We start from the raw sequence: 24,377 nt of genomic DNA on the forward strand, positions 1-24,377 counted from the left end.
AAAAATTGATAGAACTGAAAAGAGAAATGGACAAATCCATAATCTAAGAGAAATGTAACTGACAGAAGAAGCAGACCGAAAAAACCAGGGAACAGTCTCTATATAATCCACGTATAATCCTCTTTGGCAATTACGAATGTTAAAAATACCTTTCATTTTGTTACTTCTTTTTCGCTTTCTTAATGGAGTCTTTCTTTAAAAATTTTTTTAGAATATCTTAAATTCATTCCGTTAACATGGAGTCTTCTGATGAACAAAAGTGCTTAATTTTAACATAGGATCAAATTTACCAATCTTTTTCTTTATGGTGAAGACTGAATTCTGCCTAAGAATTTTTGCCGGTCCCCAAGGTCATGAAGATACAAGTTATCTTCTAGAAGCTTGATTATTCAGTCTTTCACATTTAATTGTATAATTCACCTAGAATTGGTTTCGTATGTGGTATGAGGTAAAAGTCAAGATTTTTTTCCTTATTTGAAGTATCCAGTTGACCCAGCACCGTTTATTGAAAAGATCATCCTTTCCTACTATTCTGTAGTGCCATCTTTGTCATATATCAAGTGTCTGTATATATTTTCCAATCTGTTTGCCGCTCAGAAACTTAAACCCTGCTTAAATAGTTCTTGGGTCAAAAAAAAAATCAATACTTATTTTTAACCAATGCAATAGAGAGTGAAGGTAGATGAATTTAGAATCTAATTCAGGACAATAGTGAAATAAGAAAGTAAACCTGAGAAAAATATAAAGGAAGAATTCATTCAACAAATGTTTCAGAGACTGGACACTGCCTTCATGGAGCTCATACTTAGTTAAGCACCATATTGTAAGAATAAGGTATACTTACCTGTTTTGGAAACTTAACATCAACTTGGTTATAGTTTCAGTTCAGTTAGAAAAAAATTGTACTAGGTGAACCATTGAGAAAGCCTCTAAGTATAACACAAAAGGTAGACACTATAAAGAAAAGACAGGCCATTTCATTTACATAAAAATGAAAAATTGGCCGGGCGCGGTGGCTCACGCCTGTAATCCCAGCACTTTGGGAGGCCGAGGTGGGCGGCTCACAAGGTTAGGAGATCGAGACCATCCTGGCTAACATGGTGAAACCCCATCTCTACTAAAAATACAAAAAATTAGCTGGGCATGGTGGCAGGCGCCTGTAGTCCCAGCTACTCAGAAGGCTGAGGCAGGAGAATGGCATGAACCCGGGAGGTGGAGCTTGCAGTGAGCCGAGATCACGCCACTGCACTCTGGCCTGGGCGACACAGTGAGACTCCGTCTCAAAAAAAAAAAAAAAGAAAAAGAAAAATTATGCCTGGCAAATATTAGCATAAACAAAATCAGACTGTACAAATGTGGGGATTGTACAGTTCTTGTCACTTGTAGAGGGCTATATCTAATTTTCAAAGAGATTTTACATACTGATAAGAAAAAGATGAACAGTCCAGCAAAAAATGTTCAGAGTTCACAGAGAAAGAATGACACATGGCTTTGTAAATGGAAAAAATGCCCAACGTTACCCCCATAGTAAGAAAATGCAAATAAACCTACCCTGAGATTTGTTTTTCCATCCAGAGATTGGTGGGTATCAATGTTTGATATCTTTGCTGTAGTAGTGAGTACTTAGGGAAACAGGAGTCCTCATACTTGCTGGAGAGATAATTGGTATAACCTCTGTGGAATACAGTTTGGCAAGTATTTCGCAATTTCATATACATAAAACTAAATGTGACTAGGCAAATAAGTAAACAAATTGTGGTTACAGCCATATTGTGAAATAGTCTAAAGCCTTGAAAAAAATGACAAGACTTAATACTGACATGGATTGGCCTCTAGATTCTTTTCTTAAATTTGGAAGATGCAGAGCATTATCCTGTACCCACTCTGAATAGTATGCTTCCGTTTGTGTAATAAGAGAGGATATGAAGTATGTGTAGAAGTGCTTATATAAACAAACTATTTCTGGAAGGAAACACAAGAAACCTAGTAACACTAGTGGCTGGAGAGGGACCTTTTGTTATGTACCTTTTGATATCTATTGAATTTTTGTTCTTTGTGAATGAATTACTTTAAAAATGCAAAATATTAAGAACACTTAATACAGAAGAAAATCTGTAAGGAGGTTGTGATAATTTTGCATTTAGGGTTTTAACCAAGAAGATCTGGAAGAAGAAAAAGGTGAAACACAGGTAAAAGAAGCGGAAGATTCAGATTCTGATGATAACATAAAGAGAGGAAAACAGTAAGTTTGTTTTTAAGGTATTTGTTAAAGAGAAGTTTAAAAATCAAGGTAGAGACTATTAAACTTTCTTTTGTTTTTCATTTTGGTTCCTGATTAAGTTTAGGAGTGGATCTATTCCTGTTTTTCTCCATTTACGGTGTTGTCAGTGAATTACCTGCTGTTGTTACTTGTCTTTCATTTACCCTGTGCTCAGATGTCTTACTTTGTGGAGTTGTATTTATATGGCACCAGACTTAATTTATGGCTCACCAAGTAAACTCTTATGAAAAATAACCTAATTTTAAAAATACCTTTTTGAGAGAAAAGCTGATGTTGTGGGGCAGGGGAAATAGTCTAACATCTTAACTACAAAATATTACTTGACCATATTTCACTTACTTTAGTTGAGCTAGTTGGAATCTATGTTCAGAAAAATGTGATATCTTAAAAGATGTCATACGGTAATAGAAGGATTAGTTACTGTTTTCAGTCGTAAAGATGCTTTTAAAAAATAGTTTCATTTTTAATTCCTAGTGGCATGCAGTAATTAAACTGAATGAGTTTGGCAGTACTTTTGGAAATTGAATTGATATGATACTGGCAGACAATAACTTAACTCCCTCTTTTTTTAAGTGTAATGATTCTGATGAAAGCCATAAAGGTTTGAGGCGCTTAGCAAGCCTGTAGATTTCCATGTGTATCTCTCATTATGTTTTGAGAGTTATACTTCCTATCACTGAAAAGCAGCAGTTTATTTTTCATTTTTTCTACTCATGCTATATAAGACCACAACATTCAAATAATTGAACACCTTCCTAGTCCAAGAAAGGGCAGGGCCACTAAAGCTGAATGAGTCCCCTGCATTGGAACTTAAAATGTACTTTCTCAAACTGATAGATGCAAGTGTGAATATAGTGCCTGAAAAGTTGCGGGCTATTAGCGATTTATATGTGTATATATAACAGGGTAGTACAGGAATTGAACATAAAGTCTAGGATCAACCGATCTTTTAATAGCAGGTTCTAAGTACAGTCATGCGTCGCTTAACAACAGGGATATATTCTGAAAAATGTGTCATTAGGTGATTTTGTTGTTGTATCAATATCATAGTATTATACAAACCTACATGGTATTGCCTACTACCCACCTAGGCTGTATGGTAAAACCTATCGCACCTAGGGTACAAACCTGTGCAGCATGTTATTGTACTGAATGCTGTAGGCAGTGGTAACACAATGGTATTTGTGTATCTAAACATAGAAAAGTTACAGTTAAAATACAATATAGTTGGACGTGGTGGCTTATGCCTGTAATCTCAACAGTTTGGGAGGGTGAGGCAGGGGGATCACTTGAGGCCAGGAGTTCAAGACAAGCCTGGGTGACATATAGTGAGGCCCTCCCTGTCTCTACAAAACATTTAAAAAATTAGCCAGGCATGTTGTGTGGGCCTGTAGTCTCAACTATTCAGGAGGCTAAGGTGGAAGGATGAGCCCAGGAGTTTGAGGCTACGGTGAACTATGATTGTGCCACCGCACTCCAGCCTGGGTGACAGAGCAACACCCCAACTCTTTAAAAAATGGGTGTGTGTGTGTGTGTGTGTGTGTGTGTGTGTGTGTATGATAAAATATGGTACACCTGTTTAGAGTACTTGCCATGAATGAAAGCAGGACTGGAATTTGGTCTGGGTGAGTGATGAGTGAATGTGAAGGCCTGGGACATTACTGTACAGTACCATAGGCTTTATAAACACTGTATGCTTAGGCTACACTAAATTTATAAAAAATATTTTTTTCTTCAATAAAAAGTTAACCTTAGCTTACTGGATGGCCACCGTCGTATTTGCAGTCCGTCATTGACCGAAACATCGTTATGCGGCGCATGACTGTATTTGCACTTTTAAAAGAAGGTAGCACTTCATTGAGTTAGAATTAAGAAATTTGGTGTTCTTATGTTGTGAAAGTAAATGTGTATTTAAAAGACAACTTGTATTTCACTTGCTTTTGTTTACTGCTTTAGTATGGACTTTCTGTCAGATTTTGAGATGATGTTGCAGCGAAAAAAGAGCATGAGTGGCAAGCGCAGACGGAACCGCGATGGTGGCACCTTTATTAGTGATGCAGACGACGTCGTGAGTGCCATGATCGTCAAGATGAATGAAGCTGCTGAGGTGAGCTGGGTCGCTTCTAGGTTCACCTTTTTTTCCTCCCACTGAGTTTATTGGATGCCCTTTTTTTGATACTTAACCCTTAAACTACAATTAAGATGCTTTGCTTTTTGTAATAAAGCATTTACTGTTCTCAATTTTAATCATGGAAATATTTTAATTTTTTAGTCACACGTTTAGAAAAAGTGAAAATATGAGATATTCAGTAAAATGAAACGTTTTAGGTGAATGGCTTTGCTAGTTTCATGGGAAATGGTTTTGTTCTCAGATTTGGCTAGTTCACCACAAAGTTTAGTTTCTTCATATATAAAAGGTGTTACAAATTCATGTGTCGTTCTCTTGCTCCTGATCAAGACACGGCTTCTTTCATTGCATTTTAAAAATCTGCTCAACTTATAAAAATTGGCCCAGTAGTATGTTTAAAAAACAAGTTCAGATCTTTTGGAGACACTTGTTGAGAGTTCAGCATGGATTCAATGATCTGTGTCTAGGATTTCTTTCAAAACAATTCAAGAATGGAGGGAAAGTAGCTAAAAGAAGACTAGCTATGTGTATTTAGTTGTTGAAATATATGCAACAGGTATATTATTCTATATTTGTAGAATTTGAAATTTTTCATAATTTAAAAAAATAGAAAAAACTGCCCAAGTAATACTGAAACTCTTCTTTGATATAGTATATTCCAATATCATATAACCTCACACCTGGAAAATTGTTCCTAATATAATAAACCAGAATTTCCCAGTTTTAATTTGTACCTTTAATGAACTCTGAAAATTTGACAGTTATGCTAATGTTCTACATTAAAATTGTTTCTCTCAATTTGTAGTTGTTAAAGGCAATTATTCTAATAGTTTTGTGGGTTTGACTGACATAGACAGATACAGAGCTTGGTGCTCTGCAGAAGATCCATTCTTAAGTTATTCTTTCTTGTAGGAAAAATTGTTTCTTTGAAAAACTGTTATTTTAAGGTTCAGAATTACAGTGAATTCAATATTAATAAAAAGTACTGTTTTAAAAAAAAATCTTTATTTTTTTTCTGAATAGGAAGACAGACAGTTGAACAATCAAAAAAAGCCAGCACTGAAAAAATTAACTTTACTGCCTACTGTAGTTATGCACCTTAAGAAGTAAGTATTTTGTTTTCTTTAAAATGTCTTTTTCCTTTTCATGGAATGATAATTCAAATGATGTACTGGTGTTCTAGGAATATTAAATAATGATAAAATTTCCTAAATTATATTTCTTCATAAATTTTTATTAAGCCTTGATGCCTGGTGCAAACAGAACAAATAAAAAATTGATACTAATGAAAGAAAAACTTGGAAACTACTAATTTTGTGTTTTTTTTGTTTTGTTTTTGTTTTTTGGTAAAGACAGGAACTCGCTATGTTGCCCAGGCTTGTCTTGAACTCCTGGGCTTAAGTAATCCTCCCACCTCATCCTCTCAAAGTGCTGGAATTACAGACATGAGCCACTGCACCTGGCCACTAATTTTGTTCTTTATAGACAGTTTTTGGTCTGGTAAAATTGCATCTGTTTTCTCCGTGTGATGGAAAATAGTAAATCTTGGAAGATCCTACCTGAAGGCTGCATTGTACAAGGCTTATATGACTCTAATGTGTCACAATTATTGATCCTTCTGAAGTAATGATGCCCTTTTTGAGTAGATCCTTGTTTCTAACTTTTTTCATTGATTTGCTTTTTTTTTTTTTTTAATTAGAGACAGGATCTCGCTGTGTTGCCCAGGCTGGTCTTGAACTCCTGGGCTCAGCCGATCTTCCCGTCTCAACACCCCAAAGGCAAAGTACTGGAATGGGATTACAGGTGTGAGCCACCACACCGGGCCCTGATTTGCTTATATTTCTGAGCAACCTTGCTTTCTCTTTGAACTAAGCCACAGCCTACTTTAGATGACTGAGGAAATGTATTGGTGCATCAGTGAGCTGCCACCAGCATGGCCTAGAGCATCTGTAACTAGAAAATTTCTCCCTCTATTCTAACAGGGGAAACTATCTGTGGCAGGTTTTATGTATATAATGTTATCTTTTCTATTAACATAACTGATTCCAGTACATAAAATGGAATTTAAGTATTATTTTATTGAGGTTTTTTTTTTTTTTTATGTCCTGCCAGTGGAGTGCTAGTCTCATTGGTGTCCTGCAGAGAAGAGCAAATCTGGGTTCACCACCATGTAAAACTGTTCAAGAATCACTATTTTGATAGATTGAACGTTGTTTTTTTTTTTTTTAGTTGAAAAGATTGGAGTTAATTGTTCTTACTGTCTGTACCATTCATATCAGCATTAATTTATCTTGTGTAACTTGAGTTTGTTTTGTTTTCAGCAAATCATCTTTGTCAAGTATATGCATTTCTGGAAAATAAGAACTAAATGTCATACTGCTTTCGAAACCAGAATGGTGTTCAGTAAATGTCAAATTTATATGAGTAACTCTTTAAAAGCAGTTTTTAGAAACATCACTAAATATGTAAGAAAAGTCGGAAGATACAGTAGAACCAAGGTTCACAGAATTTTTAAAAATTATTGTTACTGCAGGCAGGACCTTAAAGAAACATTCATTGACAGTGGTGTGATGTCTGCCATCAAAGAATGGCTCTCACCTCTACCAGATAGGAGTTTGCCTGCACTCAAGATCCGGGAGGAGCTGCTGAAGATCCTGCAAGAGGTTAGAGGGAGATAATCTGACTGTTCTTTATTAATTATCTAATATGATCTGTATGGTCATAACCTGTGTAGTTTACACTGTTTTTATATGTTATCTCTGCTACAGCCTGCCAGAAGAGGGGTTGGAAAAAAGGAACATATCTAATAAAATGAGCGTGAAAGAGAAGACCTTATAAAACTTCATGTAACTATCGCATTGAAGGGAAAAGATCTTAGAGTAGCTGTGATGTGTCTGAGAAGAGTAGTACAGTAGTGGGCAAGTTCCAGGGAGAAATGTGACGCAGAATGAACACCAAATTCAGAATCATATGAACTTGCATTTGAATCTTGAGCTGGGCCACCTTACGTAGTTGTGACACCTTGGGTAAGCTATTTAACTTCTGAAGGAATTCCCAAGGAAACCTCCTATGCCACGCACTGTACCAGGTGCTTTATATATGTATTGATTCATTTTTTCCTCACAGTAAACTGAGAAGGTAGGTGTATTATTTCCATTTTACAGATGAGGGAATTAAGATGCAGAGAAGTTAAACGACTCGTCAAGGTCACATAGCTAGAAGGTGGCTGTGCTTGGGTTCAGTCTTAGGTCTATTGGATTCTGAGGCCTGTGCTGGCTCCTGTATTAAACTGCTAACCTCTGAGTATGCTTGGTTCATACTTTCTCACATTGTTAGGTTTTACTTCAACTCAGCTGTAATACTGAGCTCTCAACCTCTTTTTTTTTTTTTTTTTTTTTTTTTTGAGACGGAGTTTTGCTTCTGGTGCCCAGGCTGGAGTGCAGTGGCACCACCTCGGCTCACTTCAACCTCCGCTTCCTAGGTTCAAGCGATTCTCCTGCCTCAGCCTCCCGAGTAGCTGGGATTACAGGCGCCCACCTCCACACCTGGCTAATTTTTGTATTTTTAGTAGAGATGGGTTTCACCACATGTTGGCCAGACTGGTCTTGAACTCTTGACCTCAGGTGATCCACCCGCCTCAGCCTCCCAAAGTGCTGGGATTACAGGCGTGAGCCACCATGCCTGGCCTGAACTCTGAACTTTTGATGTGGACACAAAGTATCTTTGTGTTCTATGTCTGTAGATCCTGAAAATGGAATTTTTTATTTGTTCTGTTGTGAATGTGCCAGGTCTCTAGAATAGACTAGCAAGACCCCCAGCTTCCGAGTGATTAATATGTGTGTATGTGTTTATGTTCCCCAGCTGCCTAGTGTGAGCCAGGAGACCCTGAAGCATAGTGGGATTGGACGAGCAGTGATGTATCTCTATAAACACCCCAAGGAATCAAGGTCCAACAAGGACATGGCAGGGAAATTAATCAGTATGTAAATTTTCCTTTTTGTTTGTTGTGTTTATGTGTATAGATAAGAGAGAGATGCATATATATAAAAGCTGTATTTTTACCAGTATTTGTTTTAAATGAGTCAGTAAAGTGGAATAGAAATTTTTGAATAACTTCTTACAGGTACTAGCATTTTCTCTTAGACTTTAAAAAAAAACCTCAATATAATTAAGTATGCTATTCAGTATTAAAAATAGCAAGTAAGAGGCTGGGTGTGGTGGCTTAACGCCTGTAATCCCAGCACTTTGGGAGGCTTAGGTGGGCGGATCACAAGGTCAGGAGATCGAGACCATCCTAGCTAACACGATGAAACCCCATCTCTACTAAAAATACAAAAAATTAGCCGGGCATGGTGGTATACACCAGTAGTCCCAGCTACTCGGGAGGCTGAGGCAGGAGAATCACTTGAACCCGGGAGGCGGAGGTTGCAGTGAGCCGAGATCGCGCCACTGCACTCCAGCCTGGGCAACAAGAGCGAGACTCCGTCTCAAAAAAAAAAAATTGCAAGTAAAAAGTATGCATTTTCTAGTCATGGGTCGAGAGCATGGAGAAAGAGAGGGGTTAGATTGCAGGCCATGGAGTTGATATTACCTGGGTTCAGATCATGAATCCACCACCTACCTTACTGCATTTCCTTAGCTAGTGATTTGTGCTCTGTAAAGTTGAGATAATTATGTGTTTTCTTTTGGGTGACTTTAAAGATTAAATGAGAGGTTGTGTCTAAAGCACGGTGCCTAGCACATAGTAAGTACTCAAGAAACAGCCATTGTTGTTGTTACTTGCACAATGGTCTTCAAAACCTTTTTGCGTGTTCTTATTTAATGATGCCAGAGAAATCCAGAGAAGTCTAAGCGCCATGTTTGTGAAATTCTTCAGTTTTACGAATGAAACCCGTGTTTGTTTTTGTTATCCTCCTTAACTCTTCCTGTCCTCCATGTTGAAAAGGAATTTTTAGAACTTCAAGGCTAGATTGAAAAAGTAACTACTACGTTCGAATAGAATAATTATTTTTCTTTTGAATTGTTAAGTTTATCAAAAGCTTTTAGAGAAATGTAAATTTCTTCTATAAACCAGAGATATACTACCATCTTTGATCTTGTCAGTAAACTGCAGCTTACTGCCTGTTAAGTAATAAACTTTTGGTGCTTTTATGCAGTAGTTTGCAACTTTACTTTTTTGCCCTAGACTGAGAAAAGCAGAATATCCCCACTGGTTTCCATGACTTACTACAGCAGTGATTCTGAATCCAGAAGTGGGGTCAATGGGGTGGTTTTAAAAGATATGTGGACCCCCTGAGAATCCCTGCTTCCTTCTTTGTGTGACAGCACCCATGTTCGGTCTATAAAGGTCCTTTCCTGTTTTTATAGTGTATTAAATGTAGCAGTAAGCTACATTATGTCTTAGAACAAAGACATCAGTTGGCTCCTGGACTTTGACTGACTGAACAGTGGCATATACTTTCTTTCATGGTCATTGTAGCAGCTATGTTAGACTTAATGAAGTACAAAGTCTCCACCCGCACTATTAAACTGTAATTTTTAAAGGTACAGACCATTTTGTAAGGTAGTTGTAAAGGAGTTTGTTCTGGGTTAGGATAAGAAAGCAGAATTTCAAGACTTTTTTATTTCCAGTAGCGTAAACTTAGAAATTAGTCTGCCTTTTAAAATAAATAAATAAAAATTTTAAATAAATGTCTTTTATGAAATGTCAGTCCAGCTAATTGTTGACTATTAAAGTGTATCACATGTTACTTTCTTTAAATCTCTGTGGTGATCTTTTACATTAAATTTTCTGAATCAGCCAGAGTCAGTCAGTATACTGGCATTATGCTTTGTTTATCCTATACATTACTCTGAAATAATGGGCTCTTCAAGGAAAGAATATTCTAAATGTCTAGAATATCCCCTCACACTGGGGTGCAATTATTTGAAAAAAATGGAAATGCAATTTTATGGACAAAATAATTGATTTTTTTCTTACTACAGATGAGTGGTCTAGGCCTATATTTGGTCTTACCTCAAACTACAAAGGAATGACAAGAGAAGAAAGGGAGCAGAGAGATCTAGAACAGATGCCTCAACGACGAAGAATGAACAGGTATGAGGGAACAGGTATGAGTAAGTGGAATACACGTTATTGTTGCAGTAACTCAGTTTTAAGTAAGATCATTAGGAAGCCTGCAAGATGATAGGATTTCCTTTCCTCTCAGCTTGATATGTCTACATAATTCATAATATCCTTTTAGTTTAAATGTGATAGTGTATAGTGAGGGTCCTGTCCTCCTAACCAGACCTTTCTGGGTCAGTTTGTTGGAACAGGGCCTGTTTCAGGATACTGATTGCTTGTGTTGTTCCATCCACTTGCAGAAAACAACTTTCTGGGTCCCGTTTCCGAGTTCCTAGAAGAAAAAATGTTATAGTTTTAGTTTGTATTGATAATAGTGGATACAGTTGCATCCAGGAGGACAGGGTCATTAGTTACAAATGTGGCAATTACGGCTCACCCACAAGGAAACCTGTTATGCAAATGAATACTAAAATGAGTAGTACTTTTTAAAGATTAGGAATTATTTTCCCTGATCCATCGTAAAAGAGCTATTAATAGTTATGGTCTAAGTTTGATTTTTAGTTTGCTCTTTTTCTGAGTTATTAGGTTCTAATATTCCTGGTATCTCCTTGTTTACTTTTTTTTCAGCACTGGTGGTCAGACACCCAGAAGAGACCTGGAAAAGGTGCTGACAGGAGAGGAGAAGTAAGGTTTTAATGTTAATTTTTCTTCCTAGACTATATAGAGAATTTCCGTTTGCTGCTTTAAGAAAAGTAGTAAATGAAATGATGTTATGCTCTCATTTGTGGGAGGTGACTTTCATTTTAACGTTTAGTATCTACAAAGCATTGTATTGGGTACTCTGGGGATGTAAGGAAAATTGAGAAAATAATTCATTCAATAAAGATTTTATTGCTGTTTGCTAAGTGCTAGACTCCTTGTTGTGCTCTGAGAATATAAAAACAAATTAAAAATAGTCTATGCTCTCAAAAGTGTAAGTCTTTACAAGGATGATAGGCAAAGGGAGGTCTTTGGTAAAGCCATGGGGTAAGTGTGCCAGGTCTGTGTTTGGAATGGCAAGTAGACTGAAGGGGTTGGACAGTAGTATGGGGCCTGAGGTGGTAGAAGATAAGGTTGGAAATAATAGACCGGTGAAGGGCTTTGAATCAAGATGAGGAATTTTCACATGTCTTGTGATTCCACAGGAAGTTTTTGAGGCTGGATGTGAAGCCATCTGGTTTGATTTGATTTAGGGTGCTGATGCCAATGGCATCATGTAGGATGGATTGGAGGGCAGTGGGACTGAGGCAGTGATACAGCTAAACAGAGGTGGTAGTTGGGGAACAGAGGGGTGAGAAGACGTTGCAGAGGCAAAGCTGTCATATGTTGGTGACTTAGTGGGAGAGAAGATGGCTAGAGTTGAAGACCTCAGCCAAAATTTTAACCTGAGTGCTGAGACAGTGTTTATTACCTTTCACCAAAATGGAGGGAGGAGTAGATTTGAGGGACCAGGCAAGTTCTCTTTTGAGCATATTAAATGTGACATGCCTAATGAGATAGCCCTATAAATATTATGGGTCTAGAACTTGTAAAGAGATGTTTGGGCTAGAGACCTAGATTTGATGGTTCTCTCCATAGAAAAGATTGTTCAATCAAGAGAGTATAGAGTAAGAAACGAACTAAACAATTTTGAAAGGGGGCATAGCCAGGCAGAGCAGCCAGCGAAGGGGAATGAGCAGGTGTGGTCCTATGCATTGGAGCAGAGCCTGGAGGGGAATGAGGCTGAGCTGGAGGTGGCAATGACAAAAGCATGGGCCAGTGGCAGGTGCTGCAGAGGGCTTTGTGCAGGTGTGTTGGTAGTCAGGCAGCATCCCGATTGCAAGAGGAGAATAGGGGATGAGCTAGAGGAAAAGTTTGTTTAGGAAGGAAGTTGATGAGATCGTGGCTTCAGAAGGAAAGTAAGAGTTACAGGGAATTTTCTTGGCAAGCCAATTAGTCTGCTCATATATATATGAAGGTTATAAAAGTTTAAGGTTGGCCGGGCGCGGTGGCTCACGCCTGTAATCCCAGCACTTTGGGAGGCTGAGGTGGGCAGATCACGAGGTCAGGAGATTGAGACCATCCTGGCTAACATGGAGAAACCCCATCTCTACTAAAAATACAAAAAATTAGCTGGACGTGGTGGCGGGCGCCTGTAGTCCCAGCTACTTTGTAGGCTGGGGCAGGAGAATGGCACAAACCCGGGAGTTGGAGCTCGCAGTGAGCTGAGATTGTGCCACTGCACTCTAGCCCGGGCAACAGAGCGAGATTCAAGTTTAGGGTTAAAAATGGGGTAAACTGTACAAGAGAATAGAAACAATTGAGAATTTTTTACCCTTCTCTCCCCATCCCCAACAGACACACATAGATCCACTCTTTACTAGTTACCTAAATGCTGAATGGTTTGAATGCCCAGGCATCCATAGATAGGCTTTACTTTGGAAGGTTAGTAATCTTATTTTAGTCTAGCATGGTTACCCACGGATTTGCATAGAACTAAATACATACACATAAATGAGTGCAAGTAAAACTGGGGAAGTGTAAATAAGATTAGTGTACTGTATCAACATCAGTATCCTGGTTGTGATACTGTACTGTAGATTCGCAAGTTGTTGCTATTGGGAGAGACATTGGATCTCTTTCTCTATCATTTCTTACAACTTCATTTGAATCTGTAATTATCTTCAAAAGATTTTTACAAAAATAAACATTAAAAATTGCTGTATGAGTTGTATATTGAAAAACTACTTTATAGGCATACTGGGAGTTTTGGGGGTCATTTGATGACTCAATTCTTCACAATTCCTCATCTCACAAGTGAACTCATGAGTGACTCCACTATACAAGAGAAAAGGGGATTCCAAGTCATGCTGGCGGGACTAGCCTTGGAAGGCAGAGGGGCATGAGTATATCTGAAGCTGAGGAGAGGAGAAAAGGATTCATGCAAATGCAGAGCAAGTTGGCTTTGGAAGAGAAGTGAGGAATGCATACTGTAGTGTGTGTGATGACAGGCTAGCTGGGACGCGGCAGGAGGGTGGATTGGGTGACCTTTGGTGGGGAGTAGAGGAGTTTCGAACATTGCAGCTTAATGGGTGGATGTAGGAACAGGAGTGTGAAATGGCCTGTGTGCCCCACTGTGGCTGGCCACGTAAGAAGCATGCTCTTCCTCTTCCCTTTTTCAGGGCTCTTAGACCTGGAGATCCTGGATTCTGTGCCCGTGCAAGGGTCCCAATGCCTTCAAACAAGGACTATGTTGTCAGGCCCAAATGGAATGTGGAAATGGAGTCATCCAGGGTAAGCAAGTGGAGGATCGGCAAGGTGGATCTCACCTGCAGATTACTGTTTGACTCTTTACTTCATGTGTTAATAACCCTTGTAGCTCTTGAAGTTTGTCTGATTCAGAGAGGACTGTTTTCTGTTCGCTTATCTAGCCAAACCACAAATTGAGCAATAGAGAAAGGAAAAGTATTACCCAGGATTAAAGTTTATTGCTGATGAATTTTTCTTCAGTCTTAATTCAACATTATCAGGTAGGGAAGTTTCTTCTTATTAATCCCTTTACTTCAAGCGAGGCTTGAAATTGAAACCTGGAGTATTCTGATACAGTGAATTATTTTTTTAATAACCATGAGAAACAGAGCTTACGTGCTTCAGCAGACCTACCTCTCCCTTTCTCTTCAACGGTTTAAGCAATTCCATTGCAAATGATTAGGGTAGACACTTACTCTGTTATCATTGTAAATACTGCTCAGTGGATCTTCAGTGTTTCTCAGTAATCTCTTTTTATTCTCCAATCAAACTACTACTTCTAGCCTGGTATTCTTAAAAAGGGCCTAAGCCGATTGGAAAAGCATAAGAGGCGATTTGCAGAACAGAAACGACTCAGCAAAGTGCATCGTGCTGTCAAGTTCAGCATTGAAGGCAACAGGATGCCCCTATAGGCCTGGCCCTACCAGAGTGTATACACGAGAGGTATTCCCAAGGAAGCATGTACTGTGCATGGGCTTGAATTGTCAACAGTCAGAGTGAAAAGTGTGTGTGTGTGTGCTTTCTTAATCAGAAGAGGCCAGGTCTGCTTTTAGTTTCGAAATAATGACCCTAACAGGCACCTTGGGATATTCAAGGCCTCTTGAATATTTAGAAATTGACATGGAAGTCCCTTCCTTTATCAGTATCCTAGAGAGTAATAGATAATTACTTCCCTAATATGCATTTGGGTCTTCCTGACTGGTACCCGTTTTTATGAAAAAGGTTTTTGTTAGGACCCAGAATTACAGTGATATGTGTTACAGGCATATAAACTAGTTAGTGGTTTCCTGGTGGGAGGTAGCTTGTTTCCTGCTGTCAGTGGCTCAGCAACATGCATTTGAGAACTCGTTGCATAAAGCCTTATACTAAATATTTAGGAGATGAATTTGATTAACACATACTCAAAATGTGGTCAGAAGTGAAAAAGACTTTGGAACATTCATAAGCCCAACTCACTGATCCACTATGCTTTGAGACTAATGGCACCTTTGTTGCAGAGCACACACAGTGTGTGTGTGTTGCCTGCCTATGGATCTTCTCCATGACCCCTGCTTTGGCAGCTGTTTCCACTGACCCCACTCTCCTACCTGCCAGTTCATGTTGCTATTAAGTGACTATCAAAACAAAACGTACTTTCTTATTTCTTGAGAATAAATCGAGGGTAGAGAAGGACTAGTTCTGTGCCAAGAACTTCCTCCTCTCTCTCTCCCTCCTCTTTCTTGTGCCCATATCCGTGTCCCTGACCACCTCTCCATGTCCCCTGTACCCGTTTCTTCTTTGCCCTTCTGTCCTTTTTCTTTTTCTTTTTTTTTTTTTTTTTGAGACGGAGTCTTGCTCTGTCGCCCAGGTTGGAGTGCAGTGGTGCGATCTCCACTCACTGCAAGTTCCGCCTCCTGGGTTCACACCATTCTCCTGCCTCAGCCTCCCAGTTAGCTGGGACTACGGGCTCCTGCCACCATGCTCGGCTAATTTTTTGTATATTTAGTAGAGACGGGGTTTCATCCTGTTAGCCATGATGGTCTTGATCTCCTGACCTCGTGATCCACCCGCCTCGGCCTCCCAAAGGGATTACAGGCATGAGCCATCTCCTTTTTCATTGTTTCTTCTCTCTTTTTAGCCGTCTTTCATATTTCTCTTAACATTTTTATTTTTGAGAATTGGGAACTACAATATGGCAAAGAAAATATGTAATAAAAACTCTTAGTGGCCAATCTGCTTTGAAAGCAGAGGTTGTGTTTCCAGGGCTGTGTCCCTGTGTGCTGATGTTTCTGGTTCTGGTCCCACTTCCCCATAGGTGGAGCAGGGTTGCATATTCACTCAGGACTTGCTTCCACATTGTAGACGCTAATGAGCAGTATTAGAAAAGACATGTCCAGGAAGAGAAATGGAAATGGGTTTCCAATGAAACACTTTTTGTCTTAAGTATCATTTTTGTTTTCAAAGTTATGTAAATAAATATAAAAAATAAATAGGGTTTTTTGTTTTTTGTTTTTGTTTTTGTTTTTGTTTTTGAGACGGTGTCTCACTCTGTCGCCCAGGCTGGAGCATAGTGGTGCAATCTCTGCTCACTGCAAGCTCTGCCTCCCGGGCTCACACCATTCTCCCGCCTCAGCCTCCTGAGTAGCTGGGACTAGGGCAGGCGCCCACCACCACACCTGGCTAACTTTGTTTTTGTATTTTAAGTAGAGATGGGGTTTCACTGTGTTAGCCAGGATGGTCTTGATCTCCTGACCTAGTGATCTGCCCGCCTCGGCCTCCCAAAGTGCTGGGATTACAGGTGTGAGCCACCATGCCCGGCTAACAATTTGAGGTTTTAAATGTATTTCCAGATATGCCTTGAACTTAGTTTTTATAATTATAGAAAATGTTTAGGTACAAAGAGAAAAATTATTCATGGTCCTAGCATTCAAAAGCAGTTTGATGTATTTGTTGTCTTTTTTCTACTGATAACGTTAATTAAAATTATACTAAATATCAGCCTGGACAACATAGCAAGACTCCATCTCTACCAAAAAATTAAAAAATTAGCCGGGCATGGTGGCATACATCTGTAGTCCTAGCTACTTGGGAGGGTGAGGTAGGAGAATCACTCGAGCCCAGGAGTTTGAGGCTGCAGTGAGCTAGAATCATGCCATTGCACTCCAGCCTAGGTGAGACCCTATCTCTAGAAAACACACACACACACACACACACACACACACACACACAAACACACAAACCTCCCCACCCCCCCCCCCCCCCGACCAAATTATAATTTTGGTTATTTTCCTTCATTAAACCACCTAGTCGATTTATCATTTTTAATGGCTGCATAATGGTCTATCCTGAATATAATTTGCTTTTTTTTTAATTATGTATTTTCTTTCTTTGTAGAGATGGTTTCACCATCTTGCTCAGGCTGGTCTCAAGCGATCCTCTGGCCTTGACCTCCCAGCGTGCTGGGATTACGGACGGGAGCCACCACACCCGGCCATGAATATAATGTGTTTATTCGTTCCTTTATGATTTCTGATTTTTTACTCCTAAATAATGTAGTAACCTGTGCTACATTGTATTTTTTACATGTTCATTTACTCCGTGGAATACTTTTAAAATAACAGTAAAATGACAAAGGAATGCCTATTTTTTCATGAACTTTTAAAAATACAGAAAGCATAAATAAAATTAATGCCATCTGTAATCCCACCACAACTTAATGTTAACATTTTAGATTATTTCTTTTTTTTTCATACATATGCATAGACAATTACTGGGTTTTTGTTTTGTTTTTTGTTTTTTTTCAAGCGACATTGTGATCGTATTCTTTTATACCTTATTGGGTTTGTTTTTTACTTACCATGGTAAAAATCCATTTGAGTGAGCATTCTTGAGTGGTTTCGCATTGTGTCTTCACACAGTTGTACCATAATTGAAGCTGCTTTTGGTCTTGCTCTGGTAAAGCAGTGTAGCACACACTCTTAATTTCTAAGGAAGTGTAGCGTTCCCTTGATGAATCAGGAGAGAGATCATTGAACTTGGTGTATGAGGTACTATGGTCTGTCTTTTCAAGCTTGGGGTAAGTAGGCATCTGCAACTACCAGTGATATATTTTGTAACCCACTGGCCCGTGTGTGCCCTGATTGCTGAGGCTAGACAGATCCATCAGGGCTTAGACAGTTAGTGAGGGTCCTGGGAGTAGGCGAAGGGAAGTCCAGTTAATGTGTGAAGCTGCTGGGAATTGTGTAGTTGGCAGGGATTTGAGCAGGTAAAGCTTCCGACGTGGACCAAGTACAAGTACTAAGATCACGGCACATCCTCTAAAAGGAAGTCAGATATTTGGGACTGTCCAGGAAATCTGGGAGATAGTGTGATGGTGGCATAGCTCTTTCTCATCTGACACTTTTTATGCTTACTCAGAGTACGAATGCCAAGTATTGAGATGATACAGAATAATATTTGAATTGAGATATTCCTAGAAAGATAGGTCAACGTGGCTCTTGGTCAAGAATGACTTAGAGTTCCTTGCCTAGTGCTCAGCTGGCTTCATGTCATAGTTGAGGCTGGGTCCACAGGTGGGATAAGATTCCACCAAAGCTCACCAGGCTGGTACTGACCCCAGAGTGTCTCCCAGGCCCTGCCTTATTTTAGCATTCTTTTGAATTGAGTTTCAGAGGTGATTCAGTAGTAAATGTATGGGGAGAAGAATTAGAAAAACCCATCTCTTTTTAAGCAGTCATCATTCTTAAACATCTGAATTGTTTTACAACAGAGTCAGCAAACCTTTCTAGCATTTCTAAAAGATGGCAGTTTCTTGGAGACCACATCTTTGCAAGGCAGTATTTTCAAAATATAAAATAGCCCCCAAACCAAACCTTTAAACATGAAGGGCAAGTGGGTAAAGACTTAATATTCTTTTTGTGTCAAGTATACTTAATGTAAATCTAGTTGCTTGTGAAGTAGTAAAATAGTAATAGCTCCTATTATTTTGAGCACTGACTATATGTGCTCAGCCTCTGTGCTTGGATCTGACATCACTATCTCATTTCCTTCTCTCAGCAGTTCTGGAAGGAGTACCTACCCTGGGTATCCTTTGCCCAGGGTCACAGAAGTTACTGAATTGGAGCTGGGATTCACCCCAAGTGTAAAAACTCAAGAGCTCCTGCACTTAGGGGTTTACTTCACTAATCATCTAACCTCATTTATTATGCTTAAGGCTTTTTCTCAGCTGACCTGACTTTGCTTTAGGTCATTCTTTTTTATGCCAGCACTGTTTGAAAGTGCATGTCAAGCGGCTAGCTCCACATTTGGTCTTCGAAAGGGAAACGCATGCAGTTAAAATGTAATGTACATGATGGAATTGGGAGGATCATAGTCTCAGTTCCCCCCCCCTTTCTCCCATCTAGGAGACCTCCATGGACTGCAGCAAAATTAAAAATAAAGCACAGACAACAGAATTATTCTTCACTGAGAGAGTTTAATATGCGTTTCTAACACCATCTATACTTGCTTTGTTGTTCTTGAGGTCATCAACACACATTCTGGTTATTCCAGAGCTAGAAGCTCTTCTGGTTGCTAACTCAGTTATAAGAAGCTGAAAGACATAACTAGACTTACGTATTTCAGTAGTTTGCTCTTTAATTTTTCCCTTACTCTTAGTTTCAGGCGACCTCCAAGAAGGGTATCAGTCGACTGGATAAACAGATGAGAAAGTTCACAGATATAAGGAAAAAAAGCAGATCTGCACACGCAGTGAAAATCAGCATTGAGGGCAACAAAATGCCATTGTGACCTTGCCTGGAATGTGTCCCCATCTCTACTCTAAGAAATGCGCAATGGACTCTTTGGAGAAAGAAGATATTTTAAAACAGTTTTAGTGTGTCTATAAATGGTTCAGCGTGTATCAGATGTTGTCATAGGACTCACATTTCTCTCAGTTATATTTAAAACCGTTGTGCACTTTGTACAAAGGAATACTAGTCATACTTCTATAAACTTTACACAATAAAATTTCATTCTGGTTTTTGGGGGGCTGTCTCTTCATTTCTTAGAGGATACATTCTTAATAGGGGCAAAGATTGTTTCTCGTTGTGTGGGAAAAAATCTTATGATATTATAGGGGTTTGTGACCCTTGGAGGTTCAATCCTCCCTCATTGTGGTATAATGAGGAATTTGTGTGGCCTTTGCCCCCGGTTGCTGACAAGGAATGTCTAAAACACTTGTGGTTTCCTGAGTGATAGAGCGTCTCTGTTATGCTAACGAGGTGACTGTATGGTGGGCTTTAGGATGGAGGCTGGTAACCAGAAACAGCTACTACAGAGGGTTGGGCCAGCAGGACCCGGGAGATTGAGACTCAGTCAGTGACCTGTTTGATTTAATCAACCATGCCTGCCAAATGGGACCTGATGAAGAGCTCTGGACCCCACAGCTCAATGACGCTTCTTGGTTGGTGAAGGCATTGGTGTGCTGGGAGGGAGAGGATTCCCCTCCATGAGGACAGGGGCACAGAAGCTCTGCCTTCCCTCCCAGACCTTCCCTTATGTATCCCTTCATTTGACTGGCCCTCCTAATTCATATCTTCTGTAGTAAAACTAATCATAGTGTTTTCTAGGGAAGGATAGTGCTTTCCTGAGTTCTGTGAGTCATTTCAGCAAGTTCTTAAACCTGAGAGGTTTATGAGAACCCCAAATTTGTAGCTGGTCAGAAGCGACAGTAGCCTGGATGCCTCACTTGTGGCTTGCATCTGAAGTGGGGGCAGTATTGTGGAGGACTGACCTCTTAAACCCGTGGAGTCTGATGCCAGCTGTGGGTGTGTCGTATCAGAATTGAATTGCAGTACCTCAGTTGGGGTGGAAATGGAATACCAACAAAATCTTATTAATGTGTTTCTCTTATTTGGGATAATTATTTTGATTTTCATTTTTCTCTGGGATGGGGGCTTATAACAGAGAAAAGATCAAGAAATACTACTGTCTTCAAGGAAATATGGATATAACTGAAAATCACTATGCCAAAAGCTTAGAGCAGTTGAGCAGTTAGGGGAGAGAGAAAAATTATAGCTTGTAGCTATGTTTCTTGTTGCTCTATTTTTGTGATAATAGTCTCTATAGACTTAATTATGAGAGGTCTCTTAAGGTCAAGATGACAAGGCCCAAGAACGTTTTATCAACTAGATTATTTTAATTTCAGAAATCCTACTCTGATACGGATTGGCACCTTGATCTTCAGAAACACATAAAACTACTTTTGGCCAAAAAAGCCTTTGAACAGCTAAAATAATGAAGTTTATATACTAAAACACTGCTCACAAGAAACTCTCAAACTACTTCCAGCAAACACAGCACAGTGGGATATAGTGCTTTGTAAAAAGCAGGTGCATAAAGGCATTAGAAGGTAATAGCTAGCCACTAGATGGAGACAAAAACCTAAGCTTTTCTGCAATGTTTCATACAAATACCCTCAAAAACACTTGAGAAGGAAAAAGCAGAGGCATCTAGTGAAGCCTTACACTGATCATTAAAAAATAAATTTGAAACAAAGACAACAAAGGTTGTATTTAAGAAAGATTTTTAAGTTACACAATTTTGTCATTTAATGGGGTAAGCTCCAATTACCTGAAAATTTCACTATTACAGGGTAAAACTTTAACGATGTTGGCAAGTAAAAAGCTTTAAACCATACCCGGGGAATTCAAAATGGTAAGAGATTCTCCTGTACTGTGTTTGAAGGAAAAAATTAGTTTCTATATAAATGATCCTTGGTGTTGGTTTTATGGCAGCTCAAACCTAGCTGGCCAGAAAAACCTTTAATTTTGAAGATATTTCCAATTTACAGTAGTTGCAAAAATAGTAAATAAACGCCAGTATACTCACTGATATTTACCAAGTGTTAACGTTTTGCCACGTCATTGACTCTATCATCCTGTATATGCATAGAGCTATTTTTGCAGACTGAGTAACTTGCCGACAACTTGCCCCTTGAGCCCCAAATACTTAAGCATATTTCTTCCAAGAACATAGACTTTAGTTTTGTCCCAGAATTGATGATACTAACTTTGACAACTTGGCTATGATGATACAGAGTTGTGCGGGATTTTGTTTTTTAAGAGATGGGTTCTTACTGTGTCGCCCAGGCTGAAGTGCAGTGGTGTGATCCTAGCTCCCTGCAGCCTTGAACTCCCAGGCTCAAGCAATCCTCCTGCCTCAGTCTCCTCCCAAGTGGCTGGGACTATAGGCATGCACTCTCATGCTTGGCTTTTTTTCTTCCTCTTCCGGTTTTAAGATTTACTATCTTAAACAGTTTTACTGCTCAGTGGCATTGAGTATGTTCACAATGTATCGCCATCACCACCATTCATCTTCAGAAATCTTTTCATCTTGCAAAATTTTAACTCTACCTATCAAAGAACTCTCCTTCCTCCCCCAAGCTCTTGACAACCACCATTCTACTTTCTGTCTCTTACGAGTTGTCTGTTCTAGGTACCTCATATAAGTGGAATCATACATTTGTCTTTTTGCAACTGTCTTAATTCACTTGGTATAATGTCCTCAAGGTTTGTCCATGTGTCCAAATTTCCTTGCATTTTAAGGTTGCATAATATTCCAGTGTGTGTATATACCACATTTTGTTTGTCCATTCATCTGTCAATGGACACTTGGGTTGCCTCCACCTTTGGCTATTGTGAATAACGCTGCTGTGATCATGGGTGTACAAGTATTTGTTCAAGACCTTTTTTTCTTCACTTTTAGAGATATTAAAAAACAACCATTTTTTTTTCTCCCAATTCTTTTGGTTATATACCTAGAAGTAGAATTGCTAGATCATATGGTAATTCCATTTTAAATTTGTTTAGAAAGTGCCATACATACACTTTCCATAAGGGGCTACACAATTTTATATTCCCACCAATAGTACACAAGAGTTCCAATTTCTCCATATGCTTGCTAACACTTGTTATTTTCATTTTTTGATGGTAGCCATCCTAAGTGATGTGAGGTGGTATCTTGTGATTTTAGTTTGCATTTCCCTAATGATAGTGATGTAGAGCATCTTTTAATGTGCTTTTTGACCATTTATATATCTTCCTTGGAGAAATGTCTATTCAAGTCATTTGCCCAGTTTTATATTGGGTTGTTTGGTGTGAGTTGTAGGAGTGCTTTGTATACTCGTGTTAATGCTTTATCAGCTATATGATTTGCAAATACTCTCTTTCATTCTTTAGATTGCCTTTTCACTCTTGATTGTGTTCTTTGTTGCACACATTTAAATTTTGCTGTATCTCACTTTTTTATTGCCTGTGCTTTTGGTGTCATATCAAAAAAATTATTGCCAAATTCAGTATTATGAAGCTTTTACCCTATAATTTTGTAAATTTAGCTCTTATGTTTAGGTCTTTGATCCATTTCTAGTTGATTTTTTGTATGTTGTGTAAAATAAGGTTCCAACTTTATCCATTTGCATATAGATATCAAGTTTCCCCAGCAACATTTACTGAAAAAAACTTATTTTCCCCATGGAATGGTCTTGCAAGTCTTTTCAAAAATCATTTGACCATATGTGTAAGAGTTGATTTCTGGACTTTGTTCTTTTCCATTGGTCTGCATGTTGCAATATAGAACTGTCTGTGTGTCTGTCCCCACTGAAGTCAGGACGTGTGAGTCTTCCAACTTTGTTGTTTTTCAAGATTGTTTTGGCTATTTGAGATTTCATGTGAATTTTAAAATGGATTTTTCTATATATGCAGTAAACATTATTGGTATTTTGTTAGGAATTGCATTGAATCTGTAGAGGTGCTCTGGGTAGTATTGACTTCTTAACAATATTAAGTCTTTGAATCATGACCATAGAATATCTTCATTTATTGGTGTCTTCTTTAATTTCCTTAATGTTTTATAGTTTTCTTTTTTTCCTTTTCTTTTTCTTTCTTTCCTTTCTTTTCATTCTTCTTTTTGACTCAGATTCTCCCTTTGTTGTCCAGGCTTGTCTCAAACTCCTGGCTTCAAGCAGTCTTCCCACCTCAGCTTTCCAACTAGCTGGGACTACAGGTGTGTGCCACCATGCCCGGATAATTTTTTTTGTAGAGTTGAGGTCTTGCTATGTTACCCAGGCTGCTCTTCAACTCCTGGCCTCAAGCGATCCCCCTGCCTTGGCCTCCAAAGTGCTAGGATTACAGATGTGAGCCACCATGATGGCCTGTAGTTTTCAATGTACAAGTCTTTCGCCTCCTTGGTTAGGTATATTCCTAAGTATTTTATTGTATTTGATGCTATCATAATTTGTTTTCATAAGTTCCTTTTAGGATTGTTCATTGTTAACGTGTAAAAATGCGACTGATTTGTATTGATTTTTGTATCCTGCAGCTTTTCTGAATTTGTTTATTCTAACAGTTTTGTTTGGCTTTGGGGGTGTTTTGTGGACTCTGGGCATTTCTACATGTAATATCATGTTGTCTGCAAACAGATAATTTAATTTCTTTCCAGTTTGGATGCCTTTTTAGTTTCCTTTTTATGCCTAATTGTTTTGGCTAAGATTTCCAGTACTATGTTGAACAGACGTGGTAAAAGTGGGCATTCTTGTCTTGTTTCTGATAAAAAGCTTTCAGTCTTTTCACCACTGAGTATGATATTAGCTGTGGGCTTTTCATATATGACATTTATTATGTTGAGTTTCCTTCTGTTCCTTGTTTGTAGAGTGTTTTTTTTTAAATCATGAAATGGTGTTGGATTTTGTTAAATGTCTTTTCTGCATCAATTGAGATGATCATGAGTTGTTTTCTTCATTCTGTTAATGTGGTGTATTATATTGATCGATTTATATTTGTTGTTGTTGAACCATCCTTGCATTTTGGGAATAAATCCTTCACGGTCATGGGGTATAA

General features: G+C 38.8%; 1 protein-coding gene across 18 annotated transcripts in view; it reads left to right on the plus strand.

Annotated features, from left to right (window-relative positions):
* The window catches only part of IWS1 (interacts with SUPT6H, CTD assembly factor 1), a 102,688-nt gene that overhangs the window by 26,552 nt on the left and 51,759 nt on the right, over window positions 1-24,377 (plus strand). For 9 of the 18 annotated variants that reach the window (XR_010109384.1, XR_010109381.1, XR_008624500.2 and 6 more), the window contains exons 6-13: window positions 2,145-2,242; window positions 4,238-4,388; window positions 5,433-5,515; window positions 6,943-7,072; window positions 8,271-8,388; window positions 10,395-10,506; window positions 11,104-11,160; window positions 13,677-13,788. Coding sequence is in view for 8 of the 18 variants with exons in the window: in XM_063595194.1 (XP_063451264.1) it covers window positions 2,145-2,242; window positions 4,238-4,388; window positions 5,433-5,515; window positions 6,943-7,072; window positions 8,271-8,388; window positions 10,395-10,506; window positions 11,104-11,160; window positions 13,677-13,941 (1,014 nt within the window). In the remaining 10 variants the exon portion in view is untranslated. Of the gene's footprint in view, window positions 1-2,144; window positions 2,243-4,237; window positions 4,389-5,432; window positions 5,516-6,942; window positions 7,073-8,270; window positions 8,389-10,394; window positions 10,521-11,103; window positions 11,161-13,676; window positions 15,993-19,158; window positions 19,525-24,377 lie in introns of those variants that run through there. The other 9 variants (XM_063595194.1, XM_063595195.1, XM_034954232.3 and 6 more) reach the window with 5 other exon arrangements.

Source organism: Pan paniscus, chromosome 13 (genome assembly GCF_029289425.2).
Source record: "Pan paniscus chromosome 13, NHGRI_mPanPan1-v2.0_pri, whole genome shotgun sequence".
Lineage (NCBI taxonomy): Eukaryota > Metazoa > Chordata > Mammalia > Primates > Hominidae > Pan > Pan paniscus.